This window comes from Gambusia affinis, linkage group LG16, assembly GCF_019740435.1.
Source record: "Gambusia affinis linkage group LG16, SWU_Gaff_1.0, whole genome shotgun sequence".
Classification (NCBI taxonomy): domain Eukaryota; kingdom Metazoa; phylum Chordata; class Actinopteri; order Cyprinodontiformes; family Poeciliidae; genus Gambusia; species Gambusia affinis.
The window spans coordinates 21,035,459-21,062,865 of record NC_057883.1 but is presented as its reverse complement, the minus strand read 5'-3'; the positions used below and the strand labels follow the sequence as shown (position 1 = coordinate 21,062,865).

At 38.0% G+C, this 27,407-nt stretch overlaps 2 protein-coding genes across 2 annotated transcripts; one reads left to right on the top strand and one right to left on the bottom strand.

Moving 5' to 3' along the window:
• The first annotated feature begins 1,207 nt into the window (after positions 1-1,207).
• On the top strand, positions 1,208-3,668 carry LOC122846538 (homeobox protein six1b). The gene is made up of 2 exons (XM_044143562.1): positions 1,208-2,180; positions 2,986-3,668. The coding sequence occupies exons 1-2, from the start codon at positions 1,621-1,623 to the stop codon at positions 3,278-3,280; spliced, it is 855 nt and encodes a 284-aa protein (XP_043999497.1). The 5' UTR covers positions 1,208-1,620; the 3' UTR covers positions 3,281-3,668.
• A 20,268-nt stretch (positions 3,669-23,936) lies between these two features.
• On the bottom strand, positions 23,937-26,623 carry six6a (SIX homeobox 6a). The gene is made up of 2 exons (XM_044142626.1): positions 25,757-26,623; positions 23,937-24,765 (listed from the first exon to the last, which is right to left on the bottom strand). Exons 1-2 carry the CDS (start codon positions 26,326-26,328, stop codon positions 24,600-24,602), a joined length of 738 nt encoding a protein of 245 aa, XP_043998561.1. The 5' UTR covers positions 26,329-26,623; the 3' UTR covers positions 23,937-24,599.
• Positions 26,624-27,407: the final 784 nt, after the last annotated feature.

Genomic DNA, 27,407 nt, shown 5'->3' with positions numbered 1-27,407 from the left:
TAATAAACACTTACTAATGATTTATAAAATGTCTATATAGATTCATTTATTATCAGCCATCTATTAATGGAGCCTTATTGTAAAACTAGGAATAATTAATTCTGGTTATGTTTGTCAGCTCTCCCTTCATTCAGATGTTATATAATTTCTCTATAAATTGTAAGAATAATTAACAAGCACAAGATTATCCATTATATGTATTTTAACTCGTTTACACCTGAGAACTCCTTTAACCTGTTCTATAAAATTAGTTTTAAAATATTTTGGAGAAGGATAAATAAAAAAAAACCCTCAATAAAGCGCGCAGTTATGCGGGATGAAGGCTGAAGGGGAGTTCTGTTTCAGACTTTTGGTGCAGATAAAGAAACGTGATCCGTGAGGCTCAAACCAACAACTGCACCACCAAGAACCAGTGTGGCTCAGAACTCATTTACTAATGGATTGGTTTAGTGTTTCAGCCCACAGAAAACACTGGAGCCAGTGTGGTGCCCGTCTAATCTCTGAAATATAAATGCGCACAGCAGGCGAAGGGGGAAAAGTCATGCGGTGACGCAGAAATTCATTTATTTCTCCTGTTCTTCAGTTTTACACGCATTAGAAAAATTACATCAGCGCTTTACATCCCACTCTTTGTTTAAGTTCTCTACATGTCCTGAATTTTCCCAAATGAAGATATTTACCCAGTTCTTTTGCCAAATCTTGCCGTTTTTAAACATGTGGTGTTTTATACCAGCCTCTCACACTCACACATGCGCACACTCTCCCTTTAAGTGGCTGATTTCCTTCTGGTGGTCTATGGCCCATAACTCCTTTGGCAGGTTGTATAGGTTGCTCATAAATAAGCGCGTAATGGACCCACCTATCATAGGAACTTATTAAGTTATACCACCTCATAAAATAAACAGCTCCTGCGATTAATCGAATAGGGAGGAAACAACAAAATGCTCAATTTGCTTGTGTTTGGTTTGGGCCACATTAAGCAGTAAACGGGTCAAAGATACAAGTTCTGGAAGAAGTCTGTTCTCTTAAGTTGTTCATCTCCCCCACATCATATATTCAACATCAGTATGATCGATTATTTCTTGTCTATTCATAACTGTAGACGTCACAGATCCTTTCATGGTCTGTGTTGAGGGGAGTATTTCACTCACCTCCGTGGCATGCATCATTATTTTTCAGAAGTTATAATCTAGAGAGTGTTTTTAAGAGCTGTGTAATAATTGATTTGTGTTTAGGTGCCGCTTTGCTCCCTCAGCTGCAGCGGCAGAGGGACTGTGGGGGCGGGAGGTGGGCTGCGCTCCTATTTCAGCCCCTGACGCACTGCCTCTGGGGAGGAAACGGAGCTGCAAACTCAGTCCTGCTCTGCTGTACAGGGTGCAGGGCAGAGGGAGAGCCAATCATCAAGACGCACAGGCTCCCTTTAAGCCTGACATATCTCCAACAGGAACAAATTGTCCCAACAATCAACATCCCAATCTGCTGCGCGCATCAGGGGTTGCGGAGGAGCGGATTGCCCGCACAGATCTGCGCAGCGTGGACGGGACTGCGGTGGATTTAAGAAGCTTCGGGACGATCTGAAATCGCTTTGGATTCCTGGGATTTTCGGTGTAGGAGCTTATCATGTCGATATTACCGTCCTTCGGGTTTACGCAGGAGCAAGTGGCGTGCGTCTGCGAGGTGCTGCAGCAAGGAGGAAACCTGGAGAGGCTCGGCCGCTTCCTGTGGTCTCTGCCCGCCTGCGATCACCTCCACAAGAACGAGAGCGTCCTGAAAGCCAAGGCGGTGGTGGCGTTTCACCGCGGGAACTTTAGAGAGCTTTACAAAATCCTGGAGAGCCACCAGTTCTCTCCGCACAACCACCCGAAGCTGCAGCAGCTCTGGCTCAAAGCGCACTACGTGGAGGCGGAGAAGCTGCGCGGCCGGCCGCTCGGAGCCGTGGGGAAGTACCGGGTCCGGAGGAAATTCCCGCTGCCGCGCACGATCTGGGACGGCGAGGAGACCAGCTACTGCTTCAAGGAGAAGTCCAGGGGAGTCCTGCGGGAGTGGTACACGCACAACCCGTACCCGTCCCCGCGGGAAAAGAGGGAGCTGGCAGAGGCCACGGGACTGACCACCACGCAGGTCAGCAACTGGTTCAAAAACAGACGGCAGAGGGACAGAGCCGCCGAGGCCAAGGAGAGGTGCGTTCAGCTGCCAAGGAGCATAAAACTGCTCTCACATTTCAAAAACGTAAAAAAAAAAACCCAACAACAAATTCATGCAGTAGTTAGAAGCACTAAAACATGGAAGATTAACTCTAATACGGTTTTCTTCTGATAGCATTTTGAAGACAGCACCTCTTATTACCGGAATTATACAACAAACACCTCAGATTTCATAGAAATGTTTCCCATTTTTTTCAAAAGTAACTTCAGCTTTCAGTGTCTGGAAGTTATTCTGACTTAGCATCAACATAAAGGACAAAACACGGTAAAAAGAGGTAAAATGGTGCTTATCATGGAGTTAGTGAAGCATTGGTCATCATTGTTTTTATTTGCTTACATTTTTATTTCAGATTAATTAAAAACAGGACAGGTCATGTGATTGTGGGAAAGAAGCTGAGTGAATATTATTTTTATGTCAGCTGAGACGCTTCAGACATTTGTTTAGGTCTAAAGTGTCTGTAGAAATATGACCTTTTTTTAATGTGTAAAAGGTTTATTTTATTTATTTTTATTATTTGTATACCACTTCATAAATTGAACAACTCCTGCGATTAATCGAATAGGAAGGAAACAACAAAATGATCAATTTGCCAAATGAAATAGTAATAATCATAACAATAATAATAAATTTGTTTTTGACGTGGATTAGTCAGAATCAGAGTGGAATTTGTTGGGGGTTTTTTAAACAAAGGCTTGTTGAACATTAAATAGTAAAAAAAAAGTATTTCTTTTCACATAATTGAGCATTTTTCTTCCTTTTTTAAAAAAATATAATTTCCAGAGAGAACAGCGAGAACAGCAACGCAGGCGGCAACAAACAGAACCAGCTGTCCCCGCTGGACGGAGGAAAGTCTCTCATGTCCAGCTCGGAGGACGAGTTTTCTCCGCCCCAGAGCCCCGACCAGAACTCTGCGCTTTTGCTCCAGGGCAACATGAGCCACCCCGGGGCCTCCGCTTACCCCATGTCCGGGCTGGGGGCCCCACAGCCGGTGCACGGCATGCACGGACACCCGCACCAGCTGCAGGACTCCTTGTTGGGACCTCTAACCTCCAGTCTTGTGGATTTGGGCTCTTAAAGAGCCCGCCATGATAAAACCAGAAAAACCAAAACAACCGAAGAGAAAGAACTGACGCGTTGGTCAGATTGAAGACATGTATGAAAAAATAACACTATAGTAGCCTACCTTATAATATAGACTGACTGTCTGTCGTTAAATTTTGGTTAGAGCAAAACTCCTTAATGCGCTTATTCTTCATCCGCTGAATGGATGTTTTATTTTTTGTTTTTCCTGAAAACTCCCTCTTAACTCAAGAAACACTTAACAGGATCAAACACCTGCTTAATTTATGATATTTTGTTAAAACAACAAAAACAATTCTAGCAACTTCTTGCGATGGAAACTAGGAGGAAACGTTTTCATTAGAGCCATGATAATTAGTTTCCAATAAAACAAAATTAATGCATCTGTCTCCGTGTTATTTGTGCATTTAGTATGGATTAAGAAAGCTAAAAGCTGCATTTTTAAAAAGAATTCAGGAAAAATTTTAATGTTTTCTCTGGACAGTTTATTTGCTATTTAATCAACAAATTATGAAGGACGTGGATTCAGATTCACACAAAAGGGAGTCAACATCAGCAGCTGCCTGTCGCTGTGTACACAGGAACCAGCTCGCTTCTTTTTTAATTGAATACCCTGCCTGCTTCATAACGCATGTTAGGCTGCAGGAGTGGGGGTTTTTTTTGTGTTTTTTTTTTTTGTCCGTCTCTCGTCATTTTCCGCTGCGGATCATTGGCTTTTTGTTGCCATGTTTTCCTTTCCTCTCTCACAGAGTTTATTCTGTCGGTTCCGGGGCCATGGGAAAGAGCCACTCCGCTCCTCAGACACTTTACAGGAACATACAAGCAAACAAAACCTAATAATAATAATAATAATAATAATAATAATAATAATAATAATAATAATAATAATACTTCCAGCTCTGCAGCCCCCCACCCCACAGCCTGCTCTCCTCCCTGCTCATGTCAGGGTAAATTGTTTTGAGCAGAGAGCACCGAGGATTTCCTGAGTATAATCTGAAACAGTCGCTGCCTGCCTCACTGCCTGATTGCAAAGATTGCATGCAGAGAGGCTGCAGCACCCACCGCTGCAGCAGAGGGGCCTCGGGCTGTTCTCTGCATCCCAGAGGCCTCACTCTCTTCCAGGCTTTTCCTCTGCTGCTGTCGCTGCTCCTGCAGAATCAACGCAGCTCTTTGCTACGCTGCGTCCTCAGAAAGTCATTGATTTCAGGCGTGCATCATTCATGTCTTTCTGTAAGTGTAAACGTAATCTCTTATGATGTTTGAATGCTACAGATGCAGCAGATTAGATGGTTTTAAACTCAGATTGTTTTCATGTAAAATATTTCAAAACAAAACAGATGCTCCATAAGACTTGTGATTCTTGCAACAAAACAAACATTTAAGTCACACAGAGGACGGTGAGGGAAAATAAATACTTCATATTTGACATGCAGAATTTTTTATTTTATATAATTTAGTCAATTTTCTGGTTAAACCCACATTTAGCGTGTTTTCCACCATAATTTACACTACAAATTTAAATTTAAAGAGCAAAATTAGTTGATTTTTACATAAATGACAAATAATCTTGACACTAAGCCAAAACCAAAATGTAAATAGAACAGAAATATCCTTTAGTGAAGGATCAAAGTCACATTCAAAGCAAATAGACTTACAAATACAGTAAGAGAAAATACATAAAAACAGAATAAAGAATAGAAATACAGTAAAGACAAAACTTTAACATAAATACAGTGTAATCATCAAAACAGTCCAGAGGAATTTGCAACTGAGTTAATTAAAGAAATGTAAACAATATTAATTTCTATTTGAGTTTTAAATGACAGAATATTTATAATTAGTGACAATAAAATCTGTGTAACTGTAAAGTCGTACATAGATGTAAATATTTACGCCGTTTGTTGGGAGAAGTGATTGTTTTAGCGTGTTAACTCTGCTGGGGGGGAAGGATGTGCGTTAACGCTCTTTAGTGCATTTAGGATGAATATATTATCAATGAAAGCCTAAAATATAAAATTAAAAGCATTAAATGAGGTTTTTAAGTTGAGCATTTTTCTTCTGCTGGATTCAAGGAAACAGGACAGATCAAATGTTTGGGAAGAAAATCTAATTTTATAATTCACTGACATTCACTCCAACATAAATAAGCATGATTATATATTTTTTAAATCACTTATTAGAACGCATTTTAATTTTAAATGTTTGGGGGTTTTGTTGCTTTTGATTGCATTTTCAAGCTTTTCTGACTAAAAACTGCATGACACTGATTTTCTTTTCTTAATTTTGGACATCAGTTTTGACTCTAAATCAACTAAATCATTAATTTCTTATGTTATTTTTTCAGCTATATTCTGAGTAATGACATAAAACTCAGGTTGTTTTTGTAATGTAATGTGATGTGGATAATGACAGATATTATTAACTTTTATTTCACCAGGAAAATCCCACTGAGATTAAAAATCTCTCACTAGAGAATCCTGGTTAGGCTTTATGAGACTCTAAGTATAAATATTCCTTCTGATGCAGAAGTTCTGCATGTTTCTTCAGTTTTGGATCAATTAAAAGCCAGGTGATCATGAAAACTCATGACTCCTCGTAATGTAATGAAAACATGGCCGGCAGATTTCCAGACGCTGTGAGGATTAAACTCCAACTCTGGTCGTGGATGACAGGCAGCGTCTCCTCCAGGAAGTCCAGGAGACGGAAATCAATCTCTCATGGAAACTCTTTTAATCAAGCTCAGATCCTCTGCTTCCGCATCGGCATCTCTCTGCCGTCTCCCCTCCACTTTGTTGTTTTTGTCTCTTCAGACGAGCAACAAGTGCAAGTGGAAGAAGACCAAAGCTGGAGCTTCGTGTCCCCCTGAAGCCGGCAACAACAGCTGCTGATGGCAAACAGACGGCGAGTCGTCAGCAGGGTATTTCGGCGTAAGTGGCAGTGGCTCTAAATCAGCAGCAGGAAGAGCCCTGACGTGTGCAAATAAACATGGAGAGTGGCCTGCGCCGTCCAGCTCTGCTCAGCTCAGGTCAGTGTTTCCTCTGGAGCATCCAGAAAACTGCAGAGCTGAAGAGATTTATTTATTTTTTTCTTTTGCTTGAACTGCTTGCCTGCATGGAAATTTACATTTTCAACGTTTTTGTCCTTCCATTTAGTTTTGTACTGCTTCTAAAAACAACACAAGAGCTTAAAAAAACATCCAGACATCTTTTGGCAATACATTCTTTGTTTGTTTTTTTTAGGTGTCTGGAAAATGAGCCGTATCAAAAACGTCTTGATTGTTAAGTCAGATTTCACTGTTGCCTAGCAACCCCAGAAGACCAGGACCGGTGCCTAGCAACCCAAACAGAACTCCACCACATTGAGTCAGGTGGTTTTGCAGCTTTACAATGGCTGCTGGAAAAGACAAGTGTTTTTGTTGTTGGTTCACCTTAAAAACACAAAATCTTAAAAAGTGCAAATATTTTAGTACATTTGAAATAAAACAAAACTAATGTGAGAGTAACTTTTGAGCAAGATAAAGGAGCTTGTTTTAAGTCGAAAATTCCTATTAAGATAATTTATTCTGTAATTTCTTTCTGAATAATACAAAAACTACTCCAACACTGCAAAACACAAAATCTTCTGAAGGCATTGTATTCGAGCTCCTAGTGAAGATATCTTAACTTACAAGTATGTATGCTGCTGTTTTTGTCTTTTTGAGCAACACAAACAAAACTCCTGTCAAAAACACCAAATCATATCATGTATTTTTAGTCAAGTTTCTAGTGAAAATGTCTTTGTATTAACAGAAAAATGTTCACGCTTTCATAGGTATTAAAGAATTACTGACTTAAAACAACAGGTCATGTCTTGCTGACAGTCAGTTTTTTTTAGTGCACTGAGATATTTGCACTAAAGAGTGGACCAAAAAGAAAAACTCAATGTGTTTTTTTGTAGTGAGCGTTTTGTTGCGGACTTTCCATCCAGAAACCACTTGTCAAATTCTTGTTGGTTGTGCAGGAGGCTCTACTTCTGCTTTTCAAAGACATACAGCTGTACCATTTTGAATCTGTTTGCAGTCATTTTCACCTTTTTGGGGGGGGGGGGGGGCAAGCAGCAGATTATTTGGATTTAAACTGGCAGGAGGCTCTAAAACAGATGATTCTGAAAAAAATATCCCTATTTAATCATAATCTAGTGTAAAAAAAATGTTTTGTATCGCTCATAGACTCTCAAGGAAGTTTAATAGGTCACCTTTAAAGAAAGAAGAAAAAACACACTGGGAAGACTGTCCCAGGTATCTATAACCAGAAACTGCATGAGGGTTGTGTGTGTGTGTGTGTGTGTGTGTGCGTGTGTAAGAGAGAGAGGAGGTGGGTGAGGGAGACAGGGAGGGTTTGGGTGGGTGATGAGGGACAAAAGGATCTTTTCAGGTCTGCCTCAGAGGGGTGGAGGTGGTGGTGGGGAAGGTAGGGGGGCAGAGAGATTTTCTTACCAATGATGCATGGATCTGACAATGCTCCTGGCTGTGTGTGTGTGTGTGTGTGTGTGTGTGTAGGCGTGTGTGTGTGTGTGTGACTGCATGTTCCTGAATGTTTCTTAAGAAAACAGAACTGATCAAAGTAAATCTCACACAGTAACTAAACAGTTAAATTTCTATACCATAAATCTTTGACGTTTTGCTGGAAAATGTTAATTGCGCCGATACGAAGGGCTGCAAGCCAAAGACAGCAGGAAGCCATTCAGGAAGCCTCTATGTGACACGGCTGAAAGAAATATTTATCTCCTTCTTCCACTCCTGAGTGACGGCTGACCTGGAGTTCACAAACCAAGAGGAAGAGGAGGAGGAAGGACGCCGAAAAGAAAAAACCCAAATACGAGGGTGTTAAATAGCATGTTACGCGTCAAATAAAGACTAGTTATATATGTCCTCCAAATGATGGAGGGAAATGTTAAAAACGTATTAGAGAGGATGGAAACTCTTAAAACAAGATGAGACGTGCTTCAGCTGTCAATAACGGACGTGCAGAGATGAGAAGTGTCCAGGAGGCGGAGGATCACATGACCAACCGTCACCGGCACAAAGCTCATCTCTGGTTGCCGAGAATCAGATATCTGTATTTTTGGATCCCTCAACAGTAAGATGATATTCGTCAGCGTCATTAGTCTCTCAGAGTCAGACAAAACAGAGACTTCAGCCCCGGGATGCGATCAGAAAAGCTTTACGAGAAAAACAAATGTCACTTTCAGAGGTGAAACATGAAAAAGGCAAGAGATAAAAAGGATGGAGGAAGAGAAAAAACACAAAAAAGAACAAATATTAGTCACTGACACTGGATTACATAGTTAAAATACATGGAGAAATTCAAATTACTGTAAAGGATAATATGTTCAGTTAGGAAACGATCACACTGCAAAAACACAAAACCTACTAAGTATTTTTGGTCCAGTTTCTTCTGCAAATATCTTATTACAGTTCAAATAAGACAAAATAAACTTGCAACTAACTTTTCAGCAAGATAATAGGAGATTATATTAAGTAATTAATTCCTTAATATTGATGAATAAGTATCAGTTCCACTGGCAGATTATTTCTTTTATAACATGGGAAAAAAATTATTGCTATAAGTAAAATAACCTCTAATTTTTCATCAATGTTAAGGAATTAATTACTTAAAACAAACTCCTATTACCGACTAAAATGTTACTTGTAAGTTAGTTGAGTCTTATTTGAAGTGTAATAAGACATTTGCACAGGAAACCAGACCAAAAATACTATATTTTTGCAGCACCTGAAGGGTTAAAAAGCATGTTGTCATTAACGACGACTAACCTGAAATTAAACAAAAAAATAATTCCCGTCCTGCAGTTTCTGTAGGATAACAGGTGAAACGCAGCAGCTGGTGCTGCTAATAATTGTTAGTTTGAGCAACTATAAAAGGATCAAACCGTTTTTCTGCTGTGAAGCACCAACACTGCAAAAAAAAATAAAATAAAAAATAAAAATAACCAAATATTTTTGGTTTAGTTTCTAGAGCAAACATCTTATTACATATGAAATAAGACAAAACTAAATTACAATTAACTTTTCAGTCAGTAATAGCAGCTTGTTTTAAATCAATAATTCCTCATATATTGTTGAAAAGGTTCTAGTTCTAATGGCGCCGTTACCTAGCAACGCTAGCCAAGCGCAGCCCGTCGCCTGGCAACCAGTTCTAGTTCCTCTGGCAGATCATTTCACTTACAACAAGACATTTTCCCCATGTAATGAGTGAAATAATAGATCTAGTACTTTTTCATCAATATTCAGAAATGATTGACTAAAACAAACTCCCATTACTGACTGAAAAGTTACCTGTAACTTGGTTTTATCTTTTTCCAAGCGTCCAAAGATATTTCCACCAGAAACTAGGATAAAAATACTTGTAAAGATCTGATGGTTTATTTTTCCAGCGTACAGTAATATTTCAGTAATATCTTGAACATAAGCTGTCGTTTTTTGGTCTTTCGGACAATAACATGAACGAGGGGAGCCAGACGTGTCTTTGTGCAGACGCAACAAAAGGAAGCGGTGTGGTAGATGGGATTATGAAATCTATCCCACAGTCCTGAGGGGCATCGCATCATCCATCCTTCAGGCTCACAAACAGCTCGAGTAACAGCCCCCCTCCACCCTCCGCTCCAACACGACGGTGCCCAGACCGCAGCTACCCTTCACAAGGACCCTGCAGCCACACAAAGTTTGGACTTTGTTTGACGATGCAGGAGTGACATCAGCCTGAATCCGAGCTGCCATCTTCCCTCTCCCTTGTTTTTCATCCTAATACTGCAGGGTGGGATAAAATACCCCGGATGGTTTCCCTGCAAAAAAAAAAGAAAAAAGAAAAAGAAAAGAAAAACATTCAGGAAATGAAAGTTGTAACACGATCCTCTGCGTGCCAAACGTCTCCCTGAGCTGGGACAAAAGGTCCAGCAGAGAAAAGCTGCTGGGCCAATTTTAGCCTGTAGATGACAGAAGATGAGAGCGGGAGAAAACACAACGGACCGGGACAGAAAGACGGAACAACGAGAAACAAAAAGGACGTCCCGGGTTTGGATGAACCCCTCATTCAACTAAATACATAAAACAACCAAAATAAACGTACCACTCCAGCCCCGGAGGATGTTTTCTCCAGCATTTATTTGTCTCCTCATTCAGAGCTGCACTGCAAAAACACAAAATCTAACCGAGTAGAGTCTAGTGCAAATACCTCACAAATAAAACAAAACTACCTAAAAGTAACTTTCTTCAAGATGTAGGAGTCTAATTTAAGTAAATAATTCCTAAATATGGATGTAAAGCACTAATTTACTAGCAGATTAAATCAGCAAATGTAGTGAAATAATTACCAGTAAATATTATGTCAATTTTTATTAATATTAAAGGATTACTGACTTAAAACATCTTGAGGAAAGTTACTTTTAGGTTATTTTTGTTTTATTTCAAGACATTTGCACTAAAAAGTAGATCAGAGGTACTTGGTAAGATTTTGAGTTTTCTAGTGTAAATTACAAGTAACTTTTTAACAAGATATTTGAATTTGTTTTAATGCTTTCTTACTCCTGGTTTAAAAATCGTACCAGTTTGGTAAATTATGCTCCTTTTTAAATCCAATTATTAATCCCTTAATCCAAAAAACAAACCAGCAGATCAGACATTCACTTTATTCATGTTAAGTCAGTCAGAAGTGGCTGAACCTTTTACATGTTGATGTTACAAGTGTTTTTTTAGCTGCAGCTACAGATAATCAATAATGGTGTTCATGTTGTTATTGGATGTTTATTTTCTTATTTTTTTAAAAAAGGAATTGAACTATTGGTTTATTTGATTCTTTTAATCGATTTGTATAAAAATGCTTAAATGAAAAATTTGTAGAATGCGTCAACTTTTAAATTCAATTAATCAATTAATCGTCATAGTAATCCATAGAATAATCGATAACTAAAACAGTCGTTAGATGCAGCCGCATGCACATGAATGATCCGATTCGGTTCCACTTCCCTTGGATCGCAAATCCCATATTCTTCTTTCTAATGACAGCACAGGATTTTCTGTCATAGTTTTATGCAATATGTCATTATTATTATTATTATTGTTGTTGTTGTTGTTGTTGTTGTTGTTGTTGTTGTTGTTAATCTTGTTTTAACACTTCAAGAACTTTTCTCTGTGAACGTTTACACTTGGTGTCACAATGACATATTTTGCTGGACGATAAATTGTCCCAGAACTCATTGCAATAAACAATCATGTTGTTGTTTTGAGATCATTTTCAAATAATACAATAGTAATAATGGGAAAGTAATGGCAAAAACTGATTCTGAAAGATAAATAAACTATAAATTCTGATGAATATTTAAACAGAGAAACTGGAAAACATTTGAAATATTCAAAATAAAGAAAGACAACAAATAAAATGGATAGTTGAGACCAAAGCACCAAACTGGAGACTTTTATCTTTCAGTTTTTGATAAAAAGAGAGAGGAAAGAAAAAAAATAAATCGATAAATCTAGCAAATGAAAATGATTGAGTTTTTATTTTATTTATCATGTGATTATTTGATTAATGATTTATTTCAGGCCTCCTTGATGTTGCTGTGAATTTCCCGAGTGAGGATGAACGCGTCTCCTTCGTTTCAGTCAGGACAGAAACGAGCGCGGGGGCCGAACGCAGTGCTGGTGCTGCCACAGCTGAGCGGGGCATTTGCAGCATGGTGTCAGCGGGTGCTGGTAATTACCAGGCTCTACACCAACCTGCCAGGCGCTCTGGAATGCCAGCTAAGCTCTGTTATTAGGAGCCGAGCTGCCACCGGGCACACAGGCACTTCTTCAGCAGACCCACAGATACATCCACCAAAACGATCAGCGCTGAGCTGCTCACAAGTTACAGCCAATGGGTTGGACTTTAAAATATTTAGATTAAATGTTTGTCGCATGGGAGAGTTTTCACTTCTTAGGAGCTGGATGTGGGTCAGTTTGGAAGATTTTAGTTACAGTTACAGGTGCCTTGAGACGAGACAAGTCAAGGAAATCATAATTTTCAGACAGAAACGGTTGGTTTTGGCAGATTTAAGAAAATTTGCATAAAAAATACACTGCAAAAATAAAATGTTACCAAGTAGTTTTGGTCTAGTTTCCAGTGCAGACATTTTGAAATCAAAGAACACTTACAGGAAACTTTTCTGAAAGAGTTAGGATCATATTGAAGTCGATATTACTTTAAAATCAATGAAAAAGTGGAAGATTATTTCAGTTAAAACATGAGAAAAATGTATAACCTCTAGGTTGCTTCGTCAGTCTGGAGGTGAGACAAATCAGGAAAATTATCATTTTCAGACAGAAACTGTTGTTTTCAGAAAAAATACTTCATTAAAACAAGACGACTCATGAGAATGAATCAACGAATCTCCACCATCAACAAACACTGTTTGAAATACCAGCTGTCTGTAAACTGGAAACATAATCCAGGCAGTGACTCAGAAAATATGTGAATTAACAGAAAAAAAAATTTAAACAATATTTTTCGTATTTTTGTTGTTCTCTTTGTATTTCTGCATCATCCTGCAACGTTTTCATTTCTATTTCTGGACAGATTTTTAGTGGTGCGCTTCAGTCATGCCTTCGATCTGGAAGATTTGAAAGTACATGGTGTAAATGTTCAACTTTACAAGTGCTTCTATCTCATGACACCACCGCAGTTTGATGCTTTGAGAGCCAAAGGTAACACAGGAGGCTCTCCTACAGTCCCTCTCTCTGCACCCTGGAGTTTGGCAGGTTTATGTGAACTATGTGAGCCAGGAACATCACTGAACTTAAACCTGGCAACAGCTGCAGAAACCGGAGACCAGATCGTTTAAATATAGAGCTTTAAAATCCCAACTGGTGCCGTTACTCCGCCTCCAAACTTCTTTACACATGTACTTTCACACCAGCCTCCCAGTCATGTTGTACTCTCATTTACACTTGGAGGGGGGAAAACTCTTCAAGCTGCAGCTGCTTTGTTTGGACGCAGAAAACAGAAGGAAAGGCAGAAAATAAATCATGTTTTTTTAATATTATTGTTCCTGAGATTAAATTAAAATTCGTGACTAAAAGTAAGAAATGTTTAAATAAAAAAAGAAAACGTATTTTATTATTATTATTATTGTCAAAGGAGACATTATTTCTTCCCGGTCTACAGACTTTTCTATTGCAGCCCTCGGGTGACATCTTGTGGTCATACTGTGTTACTACAGGTACAGGTATCGGTTGATAGCGGCTGAAATTCCCTTATTTTCGATCAAATATGAATTACCAAAGTCATTAGTACATCTTTAATAACAAAAGCTTTATGCATAAAACGCTTTAACAGCAGCCACAGCTGAAACAAAGAGCTAAACATCAGAGATAATTAAGATAAACTATAATACTGCGTCCAAAACACAATAAAACAGCACAGCAGATAAACGGATAAAATTAATACCAATCAATACATTAGAAAATTGTTGGACTATTAATTAATTTAAGTAATTTAGTTCTAAAAGTTAAAAAATTATATATTCTAGAGTTTCACTGCATCCAGAAATATTAAATATTAAATATTTATCGTTAGCAGGTTTATTAAATATTTTTTTTCTGTTTATTTTATGTTAATGGCTTACAGGTGAGAAGAATCAGAAATTTTGTTTCTAACAAAAGTAGAATATGACATCAGAACAATAAAAAACGATATTTATACAGAAATATGAAACTCCTGAAAAGTTTGTCCATGGACTGCACTGCACATGCATCTCCACACTGCAAAAACACAAAATATTACCAAGTATTTTTATAGTTTTTGGTGCTAATATCTTAGCACATTTTTAAATAAGACAACACTAACTTACAATAACTTTTCAGCAAGATACAGGAGCTCGTTTAAGTTGATATTTAAAATTGAGGAAAAAGTACAAGTTCTACTAGCCGATAATTTAATTTATAACACGGGAAAAATATCTTGTTATAAGATCAAAAGTCTGCCAGTGGACCCAGAACTTTTTAATAAATATTAAAAAACTATTTAATTAGAACAAGCTCCTATTTCTTGCTGAAGTTACTTGTAAGGTAGGTTTGTCATATTTCACATGTACTGAGAAACTAAATACTCTGTAAGATTTTGTGCTTTTGCAGTGGATAAAGCTTGTCAGTACATTGAAGTTAGTAAACAGCTGGTCAGCCTTTGGACACGGTGGACCAACACCAACAGCGGATATCTGACCCCAACTTATCACTGACTGTAGCAGCTTCACACTGAACCTCAAGCAGCTTGGATTCTGATTTACCCAAGATATTTGGTGAGTCATTCTTGATTTATAAGCCAAACTGAGGCAAAACCAACAAGCAAGAAAATTCTCCAACGAGTCCTGCATCAGGTCTGTAAGGTGATTTGCCAGAAATCAACGATAAAGGTCAAGCCTTTCGCAGCCAGAGGAAAGTGATAAGGGGCACAAACTGTCCTAGGACGATAGGATGAGAACTGCAAAGCAAAGCGTACAAAGCGGGTGGGTAATGACTTACATAATACCGTGAAGCATTAGCATAAAAAGGTGCTTAAATGTAAAAACCGCCGTTACTGCAGCACATAGTTTACATGAAGCCATACAGCCAACAGTGGGACATAAAATCAAGCATAACTACCTTCACCTATTGATCTTTTATTTGACTGTCGTTGTGACAAAAATTATGACGTTTAACACCAGTTACCTTCATTCAGACGAACATGTGGTAGTTGCCGCCGATCAACCGGACATGACGTCAGCTGCAGGCCTTGATTCATCTCTTGATTTATTCCAGACTCCTTTTGGGTTTTGGAAACGTAATAAATTGTATTCCGCCTGCTGTAAACGCTACGGGTAACAGCTGTCAGGTTTGAAAAATGTTTCCCATTGAAAATGTTAGACATAATTTCCTATAGTTTCTTTGAAATTTCTGTCACTACAATACCTTAGTAATGACGAACCCCAGCAATGTTCCTCCAGATAAGGGGCGTGTACTTGGAGACAAACTCCGACCACCGATTGGTCAGTTGTTGACAAATATGACTGACAAATGACGTCATCAAATGCCAATTTTGGGAATAAAAAAAAATCTCGTTTATTGATAAGAGGTTGTGGTGCTAACACGAGATAGTTAGTTGGCCGGGTCGAAACTGGTTTATTTCGTAAAACTGAAATGGAAACTGTTTTTTTTTTTTTTTGCACCACAGAGTCTCATGAACAACGACCGGATGTTGTCACTGGCGCAAAGCAGAAGAAGAAGACAACAGGAAGTAGTTGGAGGATGATGGCACTGTGTGTTTTCAATGACGTAAACAAACATTTAAGTGTGATTTTAACTGCGTTTCTTATTTAATGAAATACCGGAATCGCAAAATAGCATTTTTTTTTCGACATTGAAGGAATATTTGCAAACTTTGTGCTCATTTGTAATGGTAATGTAGCTGGTTTAGTCTGAGCTGCATTCAATCTTATCATTTAGTAAAGTTACTCACAGCAAATAGAGAATCCAGAACCTTTACTCAAGTATAAAGTAATATTTCATACTAAAATTACTTGAGTGAAATCCTTCGAAAAGTATTTTTTCCAAAAAGTTACTGAAGTAAATGTAACTGAGTAAATATACTTAGTTACAACCCAACTCTGTCCTATGCTGAGTTAAAGAATCTTTCAAATAGATAAGGAAGAGAAAATAAATAAATAGATAATACAGCTAGAAGATCCCAAAATGCAACACATCACAAAAGAAATCAACAGAGGACTGACAGAGCCGCTGGTACCTATCAGCCTGGAAAGGGTTAAAAAGCTGAAACTCCTCTGAAGGACAGCGAGAGCCATTATTAACAAAAACAGAGTTAAGAGACTGAGCTGGTAAAATTACTCCAGGAACAAAAACCCCCAAAAAGAACATCTAAAGCCCAGTTAAGGTCAGAGTTCATGATTCAACAATAAGAAAGACAGACTGGGAAAATGGCCTTGTTACATTTTGAAGGTGAATAAAAAAAACACAATAAACAAGTAAATAAAGGCCCAGTTTTTACTCCCCTAATGTCACACTAATGATAACATATTCTGTGGACTGATGACACAAAGGTTTTGAAATAATGAAAAAATATACAATTGATGGAGTCATAAATTCTGCTCTGCAGCAAAAACACCTCAAGGAGAACATCCTAGTTATGTAGAGGCCTAGTCAAAGTAGAAACTTAAACCAGATTGAGATGTTGTGGCAGGCCTGTTGTTCTCAAAAAGCTTCCAATTTGGCTAAAATAAATTAAATTAAAACAATTCTGCAAAGAAGAGTGGGCTAAATTTAATCCACAGTGATATAAGGCACAGATTACCAGTTATGAACACTAGGTGGCAGTCTTTCCTGCGAAGAGTTCATAACCAGTTAGATTATTGGATCTCCTATTGGCTGATAGTAACATTTTCTTTATTAAAAAAAAAAAAAAAAAAAAAAAAAATTAAGAGTGAAAATTACAGAATAAATCTGTAATTTTTTTACTTTCTCAACAGGAGATCCAAACAGCATAAACGCAAAAATCACTTTCAGTCTGGTTATTTCCTTCCTTGTTTGATTTCATTTTTATTACTTATTCACATAATTCATAATCAACAAAATTAGTTTTTTGACAAATAAATGTAATTTTTAAATAAAAAACTTATTTACATATTTTATTTAAATATTTTTATTTAATTGTCATTGTTTTGACGTAAAATAATTTTTTGTAAAAACAAATTTTGTTGATCATGTTTGATTTCTAAAAGTAAAAAAAGGTGAATATTTTTATAGGCACTGTATGTGACAAAGTGATAGTGAGTAAATAAACTTCTTCCTTCCTGTAAATAAAACAAACAATCTATAGATGTTAATAGAACAGGTCAGCAGGAAGATTATGTGGGCTGATTCTTTCATTATTACCTCAGAATTGGGTTCGTTGACCCTGGAGTTTGAATAAATAACATGACATCGAACCCTGTGTTTATGAAGTTACATTGAAACAGAAAATAACAGTGAAAAGAAAACAATTTCATCTTAAAAAAGGAAAACAAAAGAGCATTTCATGCCCCCAAATGACCTCCAGCAGCGGCAGCTTCCTGCTCCATTGTGTCAGTACTAGCAATCCCACAATGCACCACGATTTTTCTTTCTAATCCGAGGCTTCTGGCGGCGTCTTTCAAAACAAAAGCCCCCAGAGATGATAATCGGCTCCCGCATTGTGCTGCAGCGACATGCGCACAATAAGTGATCCATATTTCTCCAGACAAGTCACGGAACGGATTCATTTAAAGAAAAAGAAAAAAATAACGCTAAAAGGAACTAATCAATGTCAGCTGAGATCCTTAAAGCTGGAAACAATGTGGTCAATAAAGTTAAAGTTACGTCATAAGTATTCAGACTGTTGATTTGCTCAGGAAGAAAGTAAAGTTGTTCAAACTTCAGCATAACGAATTCAATTTAAAGTTTGTGTGAAAGTTTCTTTCTTCTACTTTAAGTGGATAAAACATAAAGCAGCAGCTCACAATAAAAATATATGACTGTGATAATAAGCAGGAGACGATTTATCTGCTGGACTCTGTCCATGGTGCTGAAATCCTGCTGACGTCACGTCCGGGATGTTGATCTACATAACTCGTTTTCCTGCATATTCTTCCTCAAAATGGCCAACCTAAAAATTTTAATCACTGTAGGATATTAAAAAATATTTAAAATACCCCCGTTTTGTGTTTTTATTCTACATTAGAGGTTTCCATTTATGTTTAGCATAGAATAAGAATTAGAAATATATATATATATTTTTCTTATTTGTGAGCAGAGTATGAAAAAATCCCAAGTCAAATCCCAGTTTTACTGTAATTAGTCAATTCAAAGGTACAGAAAATGTTTTTTTTACATTTTATGTTATTCAAGGTAAAACTTGTTTTGCCATTTACAATTTACTTTTTTCTTTGCTGGTGGCACACCAAATGTAGTTCTATGGAGCTAAATTGGAGCCATAAAGTTTGTTAAAAAAATGTAATTGAAAAATTGTCTTTATATTTAAAAATTATTTTGAAACTGAAAGTACGCGTTAAATTTTAAATAAAATTTCACATTTTTTATTTTCTGATATTTTTTTTAAATTTCAAAATAATTTTTCAGTTCTAATTAAATCTTCCTTTTATTCAATTTTAATATTTTTGTCTTTTGAGCAAATTTATGGCCCCACTTTGTCTCCATACAGTGCCAAACTGGGCAGTAGCAAATTTACTGGATGTACTTTAAAAATAGTTTTTCCGTGGCCTGAACTGACTTCATTTTCTTGCATTTGGAGCATAACCTGGTTCCTGCAACACATAATGAGTTACCCCACCTTTAGCTGCTAATAAAGAAATATTTTACAGATTTGACCTCCAATCTGGATGCTTTCCACCTTAAAGACTTTATGGCAGCCTTTAATGAGTTTAATTTCTGTCATAAGATCAATAAAACTTTCTCTAGGCTGAAAACAAATGATTTTTTTTCTTACCCAAAACTCAGAAAAGTGTTTTCCCCTGGAGATCACAGCCATTACTGTCAACACTTTACAGCATCTAGGTGCCAAAATGACCAAGTAAATATAATTACTGGTTGCTAATAATTAATGTGGCTCAGTGTGAATCGTGTGAGTTTTGGTTTTTACTTAATGGAGTTGTTTTCTCTCCTCTGTGCAATTTGCAAAAATAGGTCAGTTATTAAAACCTTGCAACCCAAATCTTGTTTAAAACAAAATGGAGAATAAAGAACATATAAGGGAAAGATCTCCATCTTTTAAAGGTTTAATGAGAAATATATTGTTTAACTATCAGTTTCCTACATTTATCAGCCTAACAGAAAGTTGAACGAACATTTAAAGAACTTTGTTTATTTTCCAATATTTATTGTTTAAATGACAGTAAATATAACATCTTCATCTTTGTCACTTTGATGGAGATTTTTAAATGTAGAATATTGTTTTGGTTTGAATGCAGCTATAACTGGAATGAAATACATGTAAATAATTTTATTTACACATTCTTGAATTTAAAGAGGATTTATTTGCTGTGCATCCCTTGAGATGAATTGAATTTTTCAGGCATCAGAAAAGAAAGACTACTGTCTGACTGAAGTTATTCATATATAAACATGCTTTTCATCTGTTTTTAGTCCATGAATCTCAACATGTTTGTTTAAATAAAGACAAAACTCCAGCCTCTTGCTCTCGTTCAGTGAGGCGCGCAGCGGCTTCTTTGTGCTTCCGTACATTTTTCAAAATCTCTGCACAGCAATCGAGGAATTGTTTGAACGCCAAACGATGTAAAATGTGTTCATGGCAGAATACAGTCCCAGTTTCTGCATTTCTGACGGAATCACTTCTAAAAGCTGCTGCAAAATCTCCCTGGAACAAAAAATACATCAGATGAAGGCGAACCGAGCGGCCATTTCTAGATATTTACACCAGTTAAATACACAGGGACCATCATTAGAAGTCAAACTGCGTTTCTCTGAACAGAATTTAAATTCTCAAAACACTTTCTCATTTCTGTGAACAAGTTTCAGATGCTTTCGTACATCCACGCAATTTTCCGTCTCTTACTTTATTTTTAATTTCTAATGTTAATCAAAGTTTACTATCTAGTGAAGAGTCTCAACCTCCACATCATTTGAGAATGAGATTATCTTATTATGCCAAACATAGTTTTACATGTTTCCATTGGAGATTTTTTTCTAAATCTGTCCTGAGTTTGTAAATTGCTCCCAAATGAACCCTGAGTTTCTCCAACGTAGGTAAGAGTATGTAGAGCATTCACTGTAAAAACACAAAATCTTACCAATTAGTTTTGGTCTGGTTAGAACAAACAACTCAGTACACTTGAAAAAATACAAAACCAACTTAAGAGTAACTTTTTAGCAAGAAAAGGGAGCTTGTTTTCAGTAAATAATTCCCTTTAAGATAATTTATTCAGTAACATCTTGAATTTATGCTTTTTATCTTTTTGAGCAACACAAACTCTAATCTTGGTTTAGTTTCAAGTGCAAACATCTTAGTACACTGGAAATAAGAAAATATTTAATTTACAATTAACTTTTTAATAAGATACAAGTGAGAGTATTAAGTCAATAACTCCTTAATAGTGGGGAAAAAGTTCCACTGGCAGATTAACTCACAATCTGGAATTACTTATTTATCAACATTAAGGGATTATTTACTTACTGCTTTAAACAAACTCCTATATTTTGTTAAAAATGTACTGATAAGTTAGTCATGTCATATTTAAAGTGTAGAAGGAAATTTGCATTAGAGACCAAGAGTAGTTGGTAATATTTTGTGTTTTTGCAGTGTTAGATCAACCAGTTTTCTGAAATAGCTCAAAGTTGAATCTCATGAACCGTCAGCTGGCCGACATATGCACTGCAAAAACACAAAATCTTACCAAGTACTTTTCTACTGCAAATATCTTATTTGAAATGAAACAAATCTATCTGACAAGTAACTTTTCAGCAAGAAATAGGAGCAATAATTCCTTAACACTGATGAAAATACTAGTTCAATTGGCAGATTATTTCACTTGTAACAAGACATTTTTGCAGTGTAATAACAGAAATAATCTGCCAATGGAACTAGTATTGTCATCAATTTAAAGGGATTATTGCTCCTATTTCTTGCTGAAAAGCTACTTTTAAGTGAAACAAGATATTTGTCCTAAAATCTTGACCAAAACTCTTGGTAAGATTTTGTGTTTTTGCAGTGTATCTCCTTATGAATGATTTAGAGAAAGAAACTTTCCTATTTTAGGCAACCCATGGAGTTTTGCTGTTTCAGAAATCCACTAACTACTTTTGCAAATATCGAGAAATTCACCATCAAACTGGAAACCACGATCACTCCGCGCAGTGTGGGCGGAACCCGCCGCCACCAGGGGGCGCCACTGACACTTCCGTGTTCAGCTGTTGACGAAGACCATTGTTCTGTTCGGCAGAGCCTTCAGAACCTGAGCATCATGCCATTGTCTCCCATTGTCTGAGGATAAAGCCGTTTGGATGAGAGAGGCGCATCCAAACGCGCTGAAGGTTGGAGGGTTTTGTCACCGATTCGTGACCTTTTGCTCGACGACACGACAGAAAAACGCAGCTTCTGTCATCCGACTGAGATACTTTGATTAGATTTATTTATGTAGAATATCCCAATGTGGAAAATGGTGCAACCTTTGGAAAAAACAAACAAACAAACGATCTGGGTTGTAGAAACAGTTGTTAGACAGGATGGACATGAAGGACACTTCTCTCAAAACATTTCTGTATTTACGAAAAAATAAAAATAAAAACAAAAATAAATAAAAATAATAATAATAATAATAATAATAATAATAATAATAATAATAATAATAATAATAATAATAATAATAATAATAATAATAAAGGCACTTTTCCCACTTATTTTATTCCCACAGAGAGCGTTAATGTAATAAAAGGAATACTCAAGTGACTCTCAGGCGCAAACCTTTCATTATCCTCTGGGCTATAATATTCTTTACACAGGATGCATTCATGAACCGCGCAGCTGCGAGACAATGTAGCCTAGTTATTATATTTCTCACTGATCACCGGTCATTGGTTGTTTGTTCCCTCTGTGGCTCTCAGATACAAGAACTCTAGTCTTTAAATCATCCATGTGGTTCTGAGTTCTGCGTCAATCTGCAGAAAACACACACATTTCTGCGATTTAAATCAATTAAAACCGCTCAAACTGCTCATTAACACAGAAACTTTTAGGGATTTAGAGTCAGGTGCGCGCAGGCCCAGCAGTATTTTATCCACCGGTAAATTTAAACAAAGCAGCCCTGAAGATTAAATGTTCCAATTAGTTCGATGATTCAGTAAATAAAAAGCAACAGGAAGCAGCGGAGCGTCAAAGAGTTTAGTTATGAGACGATATTTTAGCATTTTCCTCAATGCGGAACAGACAGACCCTGAGGCAGTTATTGTCTTAATAATAACAGACAGAACTACTTGGCGAAAATTAAATAAAATATATTTTAAAGACGTTAAAATTTTCAGTTTGAAATGAAATTAAAATAAAATAAAAGCCTTGTGACGCAAATAATCAACATTTGTTTGTTTTTGTTGGCATATAACTACGTTTTAACTCCTTCACACAAATCAGATCTGGAAAAAATATTACATTAATAATGAATTTTATTATTTTACTTTACTATAGTTTCGTTAAATAAAAATAAGTGTTAGGATTCAGCGGAAATGGGGCGAAATGAGCATTAGAGGAAAATATAAGCTGGAAAAATAGTCAGTATTCCTGTAACAGATAAAAGCTGCAGCAGATTAACTGAAGTGTTAAAAATTCACCGTTATTATCAGTATTATCGGTATTATTATTATTATTATAGTTTTCGTCTGCACCGTGGATCCAGCTTGACCCTAAAGTGTTTGCAAACATCCAAGGATCTATTCAGTTCTGATAAAAACACTTATGAATATGGTTTTTGTTTCATTATTAGTATCTAAAATGCGAAGAATTTAAATGTAATTTCCTGTTTTAGGCCACTGCGAGCAGAAAGTTAGGTGGTTTATAGTCAACATCCTCCTAGATAACAATTAAATCCTTCAATGTGACAAATGAGTGCGCGCGCGCGCGCGCGCACACACACACACACACACACACACACACACCCACACACACACACGCACGCACACACACGCCGGTGAAGTTGTGTTTTCCCTGCTCCAGCCTTTTCTTTGGAGAGGAACCCGCGGTCGCTTCCCGGCACAAAGCAGCGGCGGGGCCCCTTTTGTCCGGACTGGGACCCCGGACCCCATCATTAGCGCTGATTACCGCTGACCAGTTTGACAACCTTATTGACTGCTGGGAAGACTTTTTCATCTACTCTCCCTGTCGCCTTTGCGCTCAATAGAAACGGAAACATTTAGCTTTTTTGTCCCAGTGAGTCTGAAAGAGAAGCAGGGGGAAAGAAGAGGAAGAAGAAGAGGAAGAATCCTTTTTTATTTTATTTTCCACCAATGTTGGAGATGAAGGGAACAAAAGGTGGCTGCGAGATAAACAGTAAAAGCAAAAATATTAGAGATTCTCGCTTTAAAACTGGACAGGAAATGCAAATGTGCGCATCAGTTCTGCGCAGTTGAGCGGAGTGTTGCTGAAATAATGATTAGAGGAGCCGCAGCGCCAATTAAAAGGTTCATCGCGGTCTGATTACGCTGACGTCTTGGGAAAACAGACACTTGCACGTTTTAAGGAGGCGCATTTTTGTTGTTTTCGTGCATGCGCAGAGCAGCGGGCAGGTTCTGCAATCTGCTGCGTTGTTTGATTTCTGTGATCTCTCCCGCGGATCATCCGGGTTAGTGAGCCGGCCTCTCGGTGACCTCTCCCTGTCACCCTGCATTACTGGACGCAGAGCATGTTGGCCAATTAGACCTCGCTCTGAAACGTGTCAGTGAACGCAGCACCGTGGCGTTAAAATCCCTGTCACCCCTCAATAAAAAAGAAAAGAAAAAAAAATATCCCAAACAGCCCAAAGGATTCCTAATTTAAAATTGAAAATCAACCAATTCTGCTAAAAAAAGAGGCTAAACTTACATCTTTCTTGGTCAACAGTTATTTTATTAAGTTATCTTTACCTTTTTTTGCTTTTTTTTTTTTTACTGAAACACAATGTCACTAAAGCGCGCATGCTCAACAGGTTCACCTGTGTACAAGGTATGTATTAAAAACACCAAGCAAATGAATATGAAACTCGAAGAGACAATAGAGCAGATCGTTTTAAATAAGCAAATAAACATTATTTATAAAACTTTAAAGTAAAAATATCACAGTTCTTCTTTTCAACATGAAATACCCACAGAGAACAGCAGGTCAGGCCGGTTTGGATGGACACTCATCCCTCCTTTCATTCCTTCTTTCTGTCTTTTTTTAAATATATTTATGTCCCTTTTTTAAAAAATTTCCTCTTCAAGCGCTAGTAGTTCGTGAAAAGTCCGGTTTCAGTTTCCACGCAAACAAACGTATAGGCCTGAAATGGCACCCACGAATGGCGGGTCCCCTCATGTTTTGGCAGCCGTCAAAATGTCAGTGTGTGTGAGTGTTTATATATATATATATGTGTGTGTGTGTGTGTGTGTGTGTGTGTGTGTGTGTGTGTGTGTGTGTGTGTGTGTGTGTGTGTGTGTGTGTGTGTGTTTCAACTCGACGCAGGCACTGTTACTTGTTTTATTGGATTGTCTTTCCCCCCTTTAATCGGTCAGTTCGCGCTGCTCAGATGTCACATTCACTGTCGCTGGAGGTGATGGAGATGGCCGAGGCGGCCGCCTTGCTGGACAGGCTGGCCTCCGGGCTGGAGGAGTTCCCCAAGCGGTCCACCGTGCCGTCCTCATCCGCCAAGGAGCGAACCGAGCCGCCGGAGAGAACCTGCTGCTGTAGCCTGGACGGAGGGCAAGCAGAAAGAGAGACGAGAGGCGTAAAGCAGGCCGCCATGATGGAAGTCCACCCGATTCTCCATGGAAAATTAAAATAAAATATTTTAGAATATTTAAAACATGATTCCATGAGATCTGGTTATTTTTCTTCCCTTATTTTTTTAAGCTATTTTAATAAGTAAATCATTTATAACTGGGATAATTTAGCATTATTATCGGAAAAAAATATTATTAATCATGTTTTAAACAAGTTGCTATGATGGAAGTCCATCCGTTTATCCACTGAAAATTAAAATTAAAATATTTAAGAATATTTAAGAAAATATTCTAAATTATTATTATTATTATTATTATTATTATTATTATTATTATTATTATTATTATTATTATTATTATTATTATTATTATTATTGTGATTACACCTGTTTTAACATTAAATCAGCTCCAATTTGGTTTTTGTTTAGGATGATTATGACAACAATTCTATATATATATATATATATATATATATATATATATATATATATATATATATATATATATATATATATATATATATATATATATATATATATATATATATATATATTATCAGGATTAACATACAATAATCAGCAACATATGATCTGATTTAAATAAATGTTTTTATATATTTATTTTTGGCCAAATTAGGAAAAAAAAAACATTTTCATTTAAAAAAATAAATCTCAGATTTCTGTTATTGTTGTTTCAGACACTGACTTACTAAGAAGAAATAAAATAAAATAAAAATAAATCAGTGCAGCTTCAGTATAATAAATGAAACATCCCAATGTTTTTACTCACCAATCAGCCTTTTAAAGTAAATTATAACATTCAGCTTCAACTGGGCTGAATGTTGAAGTGGGTTTATGTTGACTGGTTCGGCCTGTTTTGCTAGCTGGTAAATTTGCCTCCAGATGCTTAAATCTTTTTTTTTTTCTCTCTCTTTAACGTGTCAGTGATGCTCCAGCTCACCTGTTCTTCGCAGCTGCCGCTCTGTCTCTTTGTCTCCGGTTCTTAAACCAGTTTCCCACCTGTGTGGGTGTGAGTCCAGTAGCCTGTGCTAGCTCCCTCTTTTTACTGGGGTTCGGGTACGGATCCTGCAGGTACCACTCTCTCAACAAGTGCCGGGTTCTCTCCTTGAAGCAGTGGGTCTTCTGCTCTCCGTCCCAGATGGTTCTGGGCAGCGGGAACTTCTTCCGGACCCGGTATTTGTCCACGGGCCCCAGCGGGCGGCCCCGCAGCTTCTCAGCCTCCTGGTAGTGCGCTTCCAGCCACAGCGCCTGCAGCTTCGTGTGCGACTCTTTGGTGAACTTGTGGTTCTCCAAGATGTGGTAGAGTTCGCGGAAATTGCCGGTGTGGAAGGCGACCACGGCCCGGGCCCTCAGCACCGACTCGTTCTTGTTGAGGACCTCGCAGGCCGCCGGCGCGACGGGCAGCGACCAGAGGAAGCGGCCCAGGCGCTCGATGTCGCCGCTCTCCTCCAGAGTCTCGCAGACCCCGGCGACCTGCTGGGGGCTGAAATTCAGGATGGGCAGCTGAAACATGGAGGCTTCTCCTGGGTTTCCTCTCTCCCCCTCCTCTCTCTCGCGCTCTCTCTCTCTCTTTTCCTCTCTCTCTTTCCTCCGCGTCTTCTCTCCGTGCGCCGAGGCAATCCAAGGCACCCCAAAAAGAAAAAAAGAAAGAAGAAGAAGAAGAAAAAAAAGAAAAACCAAGGCAAATCCCAAAGTTAGCGGACCAACCCGTCTGAGCAGCAGAGGGAAGCGCCGCTGAGGAGGGACGATGCTGTGCGGGGCCTCGGCTACCGCATCCTCACTCCGCCGCGGTGAACTTGACCGAAGATGCCGGAGCCTTTAAAGCCCGAGCGGCGTGTATTTTTCAAGGTAGCGTGGGACTGAATGCAGGGAAGAATTAAAGCCGGAGCTGAGATGTATTTTTAAGGGAGGGATGAGGAGGGGGGAGAGAAAAAGCTAGTCAAGCCCCCTCCGATGATTTCCTATTGGACTTGGCAGATTGGCTGCGCGGTTGCCATGGATGCACGTCAATCACTGTCAAGTCCGGCCAATCGGGCGGAAAGGAGAGCTCAGCGCCTCCCTTTTCAAACACAATATCAACATTTTGACCCTTTTTTATTTTTGCTGCGCGTCCTGAAACGTTTCGACGCTTCCTCCCTTCTTTCCTTCCTTCCTTCTTTCCTTCTGTCCTTCCTTTCCTGTATGCTTCTTCTTTATGTCGCACAAAATGTGCGGACAGACGCACAGCCCGGTTTAACGTTAGAGCGCGTTAAAGCGGCTTTACGCAGCGAAATGACAGAACTGCGCAGAAAACAAACGGCCCTGCTGCCCCCGAGGTTTAAAAAAAGAAAAGAAAAGATAATGTCAGACTGCAGAATGAAACAGACAATATCACATCAGCCAGAGCCCGTGGCTACGAGGGTGATCGCTGGGGTTTATAACGCAGCCTTACGCACCATTACGCTCGGTTTTAATTTGTATTCTTTACGCTTTGGTTAAATTCCCTATTTCACAATAATCCCACAACATTTTTTCATTGCTTTTTTTAAATCTACGTCTCTCCAATATTTACATTTCTAGCTACATTTTTGTGTTTGTTACAAAAATAAGAA